Source organism: Gadus morhua, chromosome 18 (assembly GCF_902167405.1).
Source record: "Gadus morhua chromosome 18, gadMor3.0, whole genome shotgun sequence".
Lineage (NCBI taxonomy): Eukaryota > Metazoa > Chordata > Actinopteri > Gadiformes > Gadidae > Gadus > Gadus morhua.
Window position 1 is genome coordinate 17521829 of NC_044065.1, and position 12781 is coordinate 17534609.

Genomic DNA, 12781 nt, shown 5'->3' on the forward strand with positions numbered 1-12781 from the left:
CATTCACTCCCGCACACCCTTAAAACAATACAGTTCATTGTTGGTATTGTATGTAAACCTGATACCAGACCAAAACGGACCCCTTTGTAGAATGGGGAAAAACCCTAACCTTGTTGCAGCCTTAAAGGAGAAAGAGAGACACCAAGCAATGAGAGCTGTATCGCTACCATGATGTCATGGGACACGACTAGTACCGGTATACTAAAACTTGAAATGTCCCTGAGGGGGAATTTGTTTTACAACACTATTCATAGTAGAAAAATACCATAAAAAAACAATAAATCACAAACATAATCATTGTCTGAAATGGAACACAGACAATGACAACAAGTAGGGCCCAAGACAAACACTGGTATTCTTAGTAAACCTAATATCAATACACAAGTATTAGTAAGTGAGTAATGGATTGAATTTATATAGCGCTTTTCTAGACACTCAAAGACGCTTTACAGTGAAGGGGGGACCTCGCTTGAACAAAAACACCTGAGGTACGATTGTTCAACAAGCCCACAGCTGTAGGGAAAGCAGTCGACCTGTATCTGTTAGAGCCACACATCCTGGTGGGGTAACTGGGGCAGATGCAGGGGGCTGGGAGTGTGAGACGACAGCCTGAGCCTTATCCCTGTATAAGATGAGAGGGATCATGGAGGCTGGCACCCATGATCTTATGGCTCACTTCCACAAGGTGGCCCAGTTATTAGTATTGTTCAGCCTGATGCTGCTGAACCAGTAGATGGGGGACTTAAGGCAAGAGGAAACACCCTCAAATGACGCAGATACTTCAAGAATTGCCAGTAAAAAGTATTTGAAATGTTGTGTATATATAATTATATTTATTAATAATAATAATAATAATAAAATAATTTGATCTGCAATACGGAAGAGGGAGGGTTGACCATTACGAGTTATGAAAAAAGCAGCCAAACATAGCAATGCATTGCAATTTTCTTCTGAGATGTCATGGGATTTGCCAATAAAATGGCTGGGAGGTTCTTCTCGTTTCTCACTCCCCTTGTCTCCCCGTGTCTTCTGCACGCGGCCAGGAGGGCGAGGTGAGCCGGATGACTCGAGAGCTGGACAAGCTGAAGGAGGAGATCAACTCCCAGCTCATCAAAGCCAAGTGGGCTCAGAACAAACTGAAGAGTGAGAGCGACGCCCACAAGGTAGGGTCCACTTCCCCCTCACCACAAACACACAGCTTAAATGCATTGGGCTGTCACGGCTCGGGACTCCTTTATTAACGCCTGAAATTAATCTTGAAAACCCCAAATGGGAATCTGGTGCGTCACACATTTGTTAGATTAACCCTAACAGCAAGAACCCGTGATATCAAAATCCCAATGAATCAATGCGAGAATTCACAATCAAATATCGCTACTTTTTTATAAAACAGAAAACCACGTGAGCTCGTCTGCATCTCATGCGACCCTAACAGAGGAGGGAGAAAACTGGCCGAGACACCGGATGTTTATCGGAGGAGGCCAGAGTCAATACTTATCTCTTTCTAATCTCACTGTAAACAATGACGCATGGGAAGACTTGGCCGGTATATCTGTTATCTGCTATGCGGATATTGCCTGAGATATTGCATGAAATACAGAACGTTATCATAGCCAGAAGATCGCTGATGGTTTTGAGGACTGCATTCGGCATGACTATGTGCTTGGGGAACAACATCCCACACAAAAATAAGCATATGACATGAGCATTAAGTTCATAGGGGAGAGGGCTGACTTAAACAACATGTGTATTTTTATTTTATATATTTTAAAACATCATTTTTGAAAGGTGTCATAAATGGTCCTGTGTATAACAGGAGGATTATGATGGGTAGCCATGAGCGAGCTGCTCCTAAACACTTAATGTTTGTGCAGCGGAAAGGTGGGAGTAGCAGGGGGAAATCAAGAAATGTTCGGAGGGCGGCAGAGTAGAGCGCGTACCATCAGGGCTCCGTCCTTGCGGCAGCAACCCGGGTTCGATTCCCGGCCCTGGTCATTTATTGCATGTCCTCCCTTCTCGCTCTCCCATACCTTCCTGTCTAACTCTCAGTGAATCTGTCATGAATAAAGCATAAATATGCAAAAGTGATTCTTAAAAAAAAAAAAAATATATATATATATATATATATATATTGTTATCAATAAAAAATCATTTGCACAAGGCAAGCCGATATAAGGATCTATCTATATAACGATATAAGGATCGGCTTGCCTTGTGCAAATGTTTTTTTATTGATAACAACATTGGCATATACACTGATCAAAACAGGACGATACAAAAAAAGAGCCTATAGTGCAATTAAACGCCTGCTTTGAACAAATGTCATTTGAACATAGCAGTCAGGCTGCTGCTTCTTTGTTTTGAGCTGCTGCTTGTTTTTTTTGTTGTTGTTTTTTTTATAAAGTAATTGCGTTGTCGCGCGATAAAATTTTTAACGCCGTTAAATTTGGTTGGCGTTAACGCCGTTAATAACGCGTTTAACTGACAGCTCTAATATATATAAATAAAAACCTCAGATCTAATAATGAGGTCACGGGACAAAGAAGTTGTGTGTGCAAAGCCCTCAGCTTTGCACATGGTGACTGATTCATCAGTTACATGAAAACCCAACTTGAGTCTTATCTCTTGGAGGGATTCTGTCCCATTAATGTATGATGATGTCTCGTTCAGGCATCGCAGAAGACCAAAGCCAGTTCAGCAATAACCCTTGAGTGAAAATCCAATGAAATTTGCGGCAACATAATGTATTTTTGATGAAGTCTTTCTTTTTGCCTTGAAGAAAATAAAGAAATACACAAATATGTCAAATTACTTTAAACATGCACTGTTTGACTTTTTCTACTATAGCTAAAAATATCTGAACTAGAACATTCCTCAAGAATACAAAGCAGCCATCCAACGATTCAATCCATCCAGGCACTTTTTTATCTATGAATCGTTTTATTCTGGTCTACTTTCACGCCCAACTGCTCAGACGACAGTAACTGTTACATAATAACTCACTAAATGTTGCTTATTGGAAAATGTACATAGTGCATGAATAGCGATTGAGATACATATGTGTATGTCCTATCATTTTAAACAAATTTATTGTTATTGTGTCAACTCTTGTAAAGCACTTTTGTATTGGTGTGTGACAAAAAGCTTGATATAAATAAAGTTCTGTTAATTGATTAATGGCCTCTTTTTCCTTATGAAGTTGGAAGCTTTTCAATTAAAAAAAAACACGTTTTAAGCACGCTTTCTCCCATTTCATAGGAGCCTTGTCTAATACAGCCTGAACATGGTCACCTACGGGAAAATAATGTCACATGATTCATTCTTGAATGGATAAACATGCTTGTGCATGTTTTCATTAATGTTTATGTGGTTATGGCTTGCACGTTCATGTATCTATTTCACTTAACATGTTGTCATTGTGTGTGTGTGCTTGTGTGTAGGAGACTAAGGATAAACTGAAGGAGACGACAGCCAAACTCGTCCAGGCCAAAGAAGAGACGGAACAGATACGCAAGAACTGTCAAGACATCATCCGAACATACCAGGTGTGTGTGTGTGTGTGTGTGTGTGTGTGTGTGTGTGTGTGTGTGTGTGTGTGTGTGTGTGTGTGTGTGTGTGTGTGTGTGTGTGTGTGTGTGTGTGTGTGTGTGTGTGTGTGTGATCATAGTACTTTATAAATGTACTGTGTGCGTGTAATAATTCAGTGACAAGTACCCACGTCTCACTAGGGTGCCATGAAAGAAACATGCTTTGCCTCGGGTTGTTTTTGTGTGTGTGTGTGTGCGCACAAATGTTCTTGTTGCTTAATTTCTCATCTCTTAATTAATTCCTGTTCTATTGAGGGCCTTCTACTGTTAATTTATGACCACATGGAGAGGTTTGGAAATCATTTATTCAGCTTGGTTGCCTGAAGCCAGTGTACGCTGTCAATTGTTTAGTTGTTTTAATTAATTTTAGAAAAATACTTTCATTGAGAACAAATGATCTGATGTCTCTCGCTCTCTTCATATCTCTAGACTTTTACGAGGGGTTCAAGCTAGGGCTAGGCAAAAATTCAATATTATCTTTGAATAGAATTTTATCGTCCTGAAATGAAGATATCGACCTGTGGTGAAACAAGTTTCATATTCTCAATTAATAACGGTGAGAAGATATGCCAATAAAAGGACAAACTATTATAAAACAAACTACTATACTTTAAATATACATATACTTCAATGTAATGATCCACAGTGAGAACGTTTTGAATATTGTTTTGAATTTGTCCCCCAGTGTATAGGGAAGTATATGTGTGTGTATAGGGAAGAGGTTTTGACTGGATGATGACATACATGCATATATACATAACTGCGTACGTACATAGTTGTATGGTGTGTGTGTAAAGTTTTGTTCTGACTCTGGTGTTTGCAGGAGTCTGAGGAGATTAAATCCAACGAGCTGGATGCAAAGCTGAAGGAGACGAAGGGAGAGCTGGAGAAACGCAAGCAGGAGCACACCGACCAGCAGGAGGTAGCTCACATGAACACGCAGACATGTGTAATACACATGCACACACGCACGTGCAGGATATACATACATTCAAGCCCACCCCGCATACATACTGGCATAAGCACCAGGGTAGGAATTCCCTTCATCCCCTCTGTGTAATACCAGGCATTTTGAAACATTTCCACGGCAATTTGATCAAATGGAATACCTTATTTTTTCTGTGTTGCACGACACAAAGACAAAAACACTCAATGACCGATTGAAAACATGCAGAGTGAAATACATGAATACATGCATGCATGCATGTGCATTCATAGACTCGCATACAAGTTAAGTGCACCTGTTGGATCCCTCCTCCCAGCGGCATTCAGAGTGCCATAATGCACGTACATTGTCAGAAAATTAGAATATCGTGCAAAAGTTCATTTATTTCAGTAATTCAACTTAAAAGGTCATACTAATACATTATTTAGACTCATTACATGCAAAGTGAGATATTCCAAGCCTTTATTTGTTATAATTTTGAAGATTATGGCTTACATCTTATGAAAACCCAAAATTCAAAATCTCAGAAAATTAAAATATTACATGAAAAATCAATAAAAAAAGAATTTTAAATAAAGAAATGTTGGCCCTATGAAAAGTATAATCATGCATATGTACTCTTGGTTTGGGCCCCTTTTGCATGAATTACTGCCTTAATGCGGCGTGGCATGGATGCTATCAGCCTGTGGCACTTCTGAGGTGTTATGGATGACCAGGATGCTTCAATAGCGGCCTTCAGCTCTTTGGCATTGTTCGGTCTCATGTCTTTCATCTTTCTCTTGGCAATGCACCATAGATTCTCTATGGGGTTCAGGTCAGGCGAGTTTGCTGGCCAATCAAGGACAGTAATCCCATGGTCATTGAACCAGGTTTTTGTAGTTTTGGCAGTGTGGGCAGGTGCCAAGTCCCTCTGGAAAATGAAGTCAGCATCCCCATAAAGATGGTCCGCTGAAGAAAGCATGAATTTCTCTAAAATGTCCTGGTAGACGGCTGCGTTGACTCTGGTCTTAATAAAGCACAGTGGACAAACATCAGCAGATGACATGGCTCCCCAAACCAACACAGACTGTGGAAACTTCCCACTGGACTTTAAGCATCTTGCCTCTCCAATCTTTCTCCAGACTCTGGGACCTTGGTTTCCAAATGCAATGCAGAATTTACTCTCATCCGAAAAGAGGACTTTTGACCATTGAGCAATAGACCAGTTATTTTTTTCTTTAGCCCAGGTAAGATGCTTCTGACGTTGTTTTTTGTTCAGGAGTGGCTTGACAAGAGGAATACGACATATAAAGCCCATTTCACAGATTTGTCTCTTGATGCACTCACCCCAGCCTCAGTCCAGTCCTTGTGAAGCTCTCCAACACTTTTGAAAGGCCTTTTGCGCACAATCCTCTCCAGGCTGTGGTCATCCCTGCTGCTTGTGCACCTTTCCTTCCACATTTTGCCCTTCCAGTTAACTTTCTATCTTTAAGTTGAATTACTGAAATAAATGAACTTTTGCACGATATTCTAATTTTCTAAGCACTTATTTAGACAAACGTATACACATATACACACGCTCAAACACACTCATACACGTAAGAAAGAGATAGACGAAGGTTGTGCATGGCTAGGCCAATCAAAGCAATGATCACACACGGCCACTTTTATCCGAAGTGACTTCCATTGAAGAGGGACACCATTCAGGAGCAGTGGCTTGCTCTGTGGGCATTTGGGATCGAACCCGGTTCCAGTGTTCCCAGTTCCAGTGTTGTGCCACTGCCTAGGGAATCCAACTTGCTACTCCACTACCCTCTGATTTTATATTTATATTGCTCACATTTTGCCAACAATCAAAATTGCATCTAGTTATTAAAGTAAACAAACAGGCCTATTATGTACAGAGATGTGTTGTTCTCTGTAAGAGCGGCACCCTCATCATCACAGGAAGGATGAAGGTGTTAACTCTGCCAGTGTGAAGTGGTCTGTTATCCAAGGCTTGTCCTAATAGGGGTGCTGGTTAATGGATTTAGCCCTGATTACTCCTGTTAAATGTTTATTTTATATTTCAAGTGTTCTTTTCCCAGCCTCACCAAGGTACAACCAATAATAATCGGACTCACAGCAGGGCCTCACAAACACGCTAGCTCTCTACCTCTCTCTCTCTCTATCTCTCTCGCGCTCGCGCTCTCGCTCTCTCGCTCTCGCTCTCTTGCTCTCTCGCTCTCTCACTCGGTCTCTCTCTCTCTTTCGCTCTCTCTCCCGCTCGGTCTTTCGCTCTCGCTCGGTCTCTCTCTCTCGCTCGGGCTCTCGCTATTTCTCCCTCCCTAAAAAATGTCCGTCCTCCCATCAGCCTGTTTTTCTCAAAGCCCAGTTCTGGGGGGACTTTTAAAAATAAATGGCCTAGAAAGAATCAATACACATTCCTGCGATTACGAACAACAACCCCAGCGGACACTGACTGCCGTTTTCCACACTATCCATCCCCTGGCTGCCTCAACCAGCGACCACATTCCAGCCCCTACCCAAGCGACCATGACCCTAACACTCCCCCCGCTACGATGCATTGTGAGGACCTTGTGTTTACCGCTGCGCTGCTTTTACACCTACTGGTGTCGTAGTCGTACTTGTTTGGTCATTTGTTGTTGTGGTTGTTCCCGTTTGTGCACAGGACAAGTGCCTCCTCCTAGTGTGTGTGGTTTGAAGTGGGCCTTCCACCAGCCCTGTTAACGCATTGATCGGCCCCCGCGATTCCCCCCTGTGGTCCCCTGAGGCCCGGTCCTCATGAATACATTACAACTGGGAGTGTGTTTTTGCCATGGCCTGAATCGTTTTCCCAGCGAGATTTATTTACGTATTTCTGGGTACACAATTATGAAAGAATAACTGAAGGATTTTTTCAACCTGGACCTTATTTTCCCATTATAAGGGGTCTAAGGAGCTTATGCAAAGAAAAATTAAATCGAATTGAGCAAAAACTCTGCAGCTGTATTCTGTGAAACGGTCTGTACTGTGATCCTTTTGGGCAGTGGCTCACGTTTAATGTAAGGTTTTGTGAAAATAGGGTCCAAGTTATCATTTTTAAAGGTTTAATAGGTTACTTCTTCTGCAAGGTGTCTCTCAATCAGAACGGTAACAAAATGCGTTGTTTGCAGCGTCGTAGCGTGGGAACAGGCGGGTGGATGTCTTCACCTACATTGCCGGTGAAATTTCCCTCTGAGGGGACACGAAGTCACCCGTGAACATGATTTCCAAGGTTTTATTCATGTTACATTTATTCACGGTATGTAATTGCATTCTAATCAAATTGCAACAAGTAACATAACATTAACTTCCTTGGGTACCATTAGATAAGTTGACGGAAGAAAAACGGATAACAGATAACAATCGGTGACGTATTAAATAATGGGGTAGGCCAGCGTGTTATCTGTTGTCAGAACAATCATACAAAAAAGAACTCGCACATGATAAGATTGTGCTGGTTGTGGCAGCTGACGGGGGGGATGGGGGTGGGGGGGCAGTAATCCCATCCCTGTCTGGCAGCAGCACTCCTCTCTTTAGATCCGTCATTTGGACAATATTTCGACACAATTGGCAAATTACTAAGTACCCTTCCATAATCAATAGCTTGACTAAATAGCTTCAACCAGACATCTCCCACGGTTCAAAATGTTCCAAATGTTTAAGATAACAGTTTAGAATTGTACCCCACTAGCTCTACAACAGTAAAAGGTCTGTTGAATACAGCGAGGCCACTGAATACAGGTTGTCCTCATTTGATACTCGGGGGGGGGGATTCGGATGTTATCCTGTTGTGTTGTGACTGCAGCCACTGAGACTGGCTCCAGACTGATTGAAATCGATAGTGTTGTTCCCTGGGTGTTTTGATGAACAATGATCTGACCATTTTGCCTTCATGTATCAGAGCTGTGTTAATGTACTATGATTCATGATCCTTGTTTTAACCTTTTGAGGGTCTCTTATCACAACTGTGTTAGCTATGGTTTGACCTTCAGATTTCTGTTTCATGGATGTTTGTTTTTACCTTTTCTAATGGTCGATGTTCCACGGGTGTGTAATTGATCTCTGACCTGTGTGTACGCTATGGTTCAACCTTTCAGATTCGTGTTCCATGGGTGTGTAAATGACCTCTGACCTGTGTTTTGACCCCGCTAGGTGCACAGGGTGAAGGCCAAGGAGCTGGAAGACCTCAGGAGGAAGTACAAGGAGTCCATGGATGAGCTGGAAACCCTGCGGACCAAGGTCAGCCTCACGCGCACCCCTCTCTCTGCACCAGCGGACCTAAAACCGTCTTTAGTTTTCAAACGGCCTCCCGGCCGTTTGAAAACTAACTTCACTCATGAACTCTGGATCACCTCTGGAGAATCGGGTCCGGAGATGATCCAGAGTGGCTCTTTCACACGTGCAACACACAGAGATAAGCCGCGTCAGAGGTGTTCACATCGCGGTGTTGGAAGCCTCACCCGCCATCTTCGCTGAATACGGTCTGAACAAAACACCACGACTACCATGATGTAAACAAAACACGTTTGAACACATTTTGCGCATTCAAACCATCCTCGACAAAACACTGCGTCTACCACTGAATACGTTTTTGTGCAAAAAAACGTATTCAGCGGTAGTCGCGGTGTTTTGTTAGCAACACATCGAGGATGGCGGATGAGGCTTCCAACACCGTGATGCTGACTCTGTAGATGGAACCGCCATCAACACATCAGCCACGCCCACTCGCTGGTTGTGACTTTAACCAGGGCTTATTTATATTTATTGGCACATTCTACAGATATATCTATATCAATTTACTTTATAAAATAATAAATACATATTAGTAAATCTTAAATTATGCCACCCTACGGAAATGAGCTGAAGCAGAGCTTTGGTACCCCGTTGCTCTTACTCGTTGTGGGGAATGGACTTCAGAAGGTGGTTTGATAGAAGAAAAGCCAGGAGTCACGTTAAAAAGTGCAGGGCTGTAATAGGATTAAAAAAATAATTAGAAAAATGTAAATAAGAGTTAAAAACCCTTGAGCCATGAGTCCTCAATATGGCAGAGCCTTCCCTTGCATTTATGCTACACTGAAATTGCACATGAGAGAGGGAGCGAGCGAGAGATACAGATGCATGGTGTATGTAACGTTGTGCTATGTCTTCAGCTGCGGTGTCTGGAGGAGGAGCGTCCGCGCTGGGAGGAGGAGCTCCAGAAGTACAGAGAGATGATCAACCGGCAGAAGGCTGAGATCGGCCAGCAGAGAGAGAGACTGGGGGAGATCGACCGCCTGGAGGAGCAGCACCTACAGTACGCTTAACACACACACACACACGCACACGCACACACACGCACACACACACACACACACACACACACACACACACACACACACACACACACACACACGCACACATCCAGAGACAAACACACACACACACACACACACACACACACATCCAGAGACAAACACACACACACACACACACACACACACACACATCCAGAGACAAACACGCACACATCCAGAGACACACACACACATCCAGAGACACACACAAACATCCAGAGACAAACGCTACGGTTAGACAGGTCCTTAAGTAGTTTGAAATCAAACGCTCCTAACAAAAAAAAGGGTATCCAGTCCCACACAGATCACCGACATTGATTTATCGATGAGGTATCGATGGATGGACTGCTGGACTATGTATCAGGATTAGTACTACTGATGTCAGCCGGGAGACTTCACCCGTTTGTGCAGTGAAGCGTATGACTGGTGGGGGAATTCTTCCATTCAGAAAGCCCTGTATTTCTTTTTAAGCAGCCGCTCAAAATGACATTGTGTCTTATTTTGGACACACTAAAACCGAGTGCGGGGGAGGGAGGGAGGGAGGGAGGGCGCCAGAGGGAGATGAAGGAAGTCATTCATTTTTAGGGAACAAAAATGAATGTACCTTTTTTTTTAAGGTACTACATGAGATGAAGGCCCTTCATCTTAGAAGAAAAGGACTAAACTCTAAGGGAATCAGAGCAGCTCTTTGCAAATCGAGTTAGCTGTAGAACAGTCTGGAGACCCGCAGCTATTAGTTTCACCACAATAAAAGTCCCGCTCAGCTCTAGCTTTTAGTCTTCATAGTACAGTATGCACTCTGCAGTCATAACCTTGGCCAGTGACAGTTATTTACTCTCTGGCCACACTTAAATTGATCTGGACAGCATTAGGAGACCGTGATGTAGTCCATCGCCCCTTCTTTCCCCTTCAAAACATTATTTCAGAATGATATATTAATCCTTTGTGCAATGCACCAATCACAGAGCCAAAGTGTGTGTGTGTGTGTGTGTGTGTGTGTGTGTGTGTGTGTGTGTGTGTGTGTGTGTGTGTGTGTGTGTGTGTGTGTGTGTGTGTGTGTGTGTGTGTGTGTGTGTGTGTGCGCGCCCCGTACATTTCTACACTTGTACATTCGTGTAGTGAAGGGGTTTACGGTAATCCAAACAGACGTATACAGCAAGCCCTTGAAATACATATCTGCATATCTTGGCTTTCTGTGTGTTGCTGAAAGCCAACATGGCTGCCAGGATGGTCTGTGTATCAGACCAGAGTGGCATGCATTTATATTTCTGTGGCACTTTTCTAAATGCTTGAATGTTTTATATAATAACACAGAAAAATTAGACCAAGATGGGAAGCTGGTTCGATGTTTATTCAAAGTGAAATTGTCATTTTTAAAAGAGGCAAGCGTGCGTTCAGTGATGCTTTCGAGAAAAGCAGAGGGGCTCTGTCCTGGGATACCAATATAGTTGTGAGCCAATTTGACTGCCAGTTTGAAAGGTTTGTAAGGTTCAAGTTACATCTGAGAAAAAAGCAGACAGGGAGGGGATGTATTTAATAGATATTGATTCTAAATCTTCCTCTTTCTCTTGACAACCCTCACGTCGTACCCACGGCCCTGTCGAGCGTGGCTCATCCTCAACCTTTACTCACTACCCAACGGCCCTGCTCCTGTGTGAGCCCCCCCCCCCCCCCCCCCCCCCCCACCCTGACTGTTTGTTGTGCGTCCGTCGCCCAGGGACCAGCAGGAGGTGTCGGCCCTGCAGGAGGAGTCGGGCGGGCTGAACGGGCAGATCTCGGAGCTCCAGCGCGACGTGGAGGGCAGCCGGGAGCGCGAGGCGGAGCTGCTGGGCTTCACCGAGAAGCTGAGCAGCAAGAACGCCCAGCTGCAGTCGGAGAGCAACGGCCTGCAGGGCCACCTGGACGCGCTGCGGGCCGGCGCCACCGACCTCCAGGCCCGCCTTCAGGACACCCAGGGCCTGCTGCAGGACAAGGTGAGGCCCCCCCCGGGGGGAGGTGGGGGTGGGGGTGGGACCGGCGGGTTAGGGTTTAGTGCTGGCCGGTTGGGAATCTGAGAGGAAGTGCGACTGGCATGAACTCTTTGATGATCAAACATGATCAAACAAGACCAAATATGACGGACTAACAGAGCTTTTCTCTGTTTTGATATTCTGAAGTAGACCTAAGGTCACGGCCTTTAATCTCAGAGCTTGCTCCAAGCATTCCTCCCCCTTCCCTCCCTCTGTCTGTCCCCCCTCAACGGCTCTGTTCATCACTGCCTCCCCCCCCCCCTCCATGTCTTTTCCTCTTCATTCATCATCCATTCATTCATTCATTCACTCTCTTCCTCTCTCTGAACCCATCCATTCTAAGGCCCAATCCCATTTCTACCCCTTACCCCTTCCCCTTACCCCTTCCCCTTACCCCTTCAAAACAAGGGGGAGGGGGTAGAAATGGGATTGGGCCTAACCCTCTGTTAAATCAGCCATCTCTCCCTCTGCACCCCCCTCTTCCTGACTCCCACCCTCCCTCCCTCCCTCCCTCCCTCCCTCCCCGCTGCCCCCCAGGCCCAGAGGTTGAGGCAGGAGGAGGCGCAGCGGCAGCAGGAGGTGCAGGCCCTGCAGGGGGAGCGGGCGGCGCTGCAGACAGAGGTGGGCCAGCTGAGCACGCGGCTGGGGGAGGTGAGAGACGAGCTGGTCACCCAGAAGAGGAAGCAGGCCGCCAGCATCAAGGACCTCACCAAGCAGCTCATCCAAGGTCAGCCCCAGCCCCCCATCCACTGCGCTCTTATTGTGATAGGACGACCGCCATGCTTAGTGTGGTACGACTATCCCCTCGCTTCAATGACTATCCTGAGCTTTTATTTTGAAGTTACTCGCCTGTAGGGTATTACTATTCTGAGCTTTTATTTTGAAGTTACTCGCCTGTAGGGT

General features: G+C 44.6%; 1 protein-coding gene across 2 annotated transcripts in view; it reads left to right on the plus strand.

The window, feature by feature from the left end:
• Positions 1 to 12781, plus strand: part of ccdc186 (coiled-coil domain-containing protein 186) — a 41174-nt gene that overhangs the window by 12074 nt on the left and 16319 nt on the right. For both annotated transcript variants that reach the window (XM_030339943.1, XM_030339944.1), the window contains exons 6-12: positions 1044 to 1163; positions 3441 to 3545; positions 4411 to 4509; positions 8689 to 8775; positions 9687 to 9829; positions 11587 to 11842; positions 12416 to 12605. In XM_030339943.1, the coding sequence (XP_030195803.1) occupies positions 1044 to 1163; positions 3441 to 3545; positions 4411 to 4509; positions 8689 to 8775; positions 9687 to 9829; positions 11587 to 11842; positions 12416 to 12605 (1000 nt within the window). The remainder of the gene's footprint in view (positions 1 to 1043; positions 1164 to 3440; positions 3546 to 4410; positions 4510 to 8688; positions 8776 to 9686; positions 9830 to 11586; positions 11843 to 12415; positions 12606 to 12781) is intronic.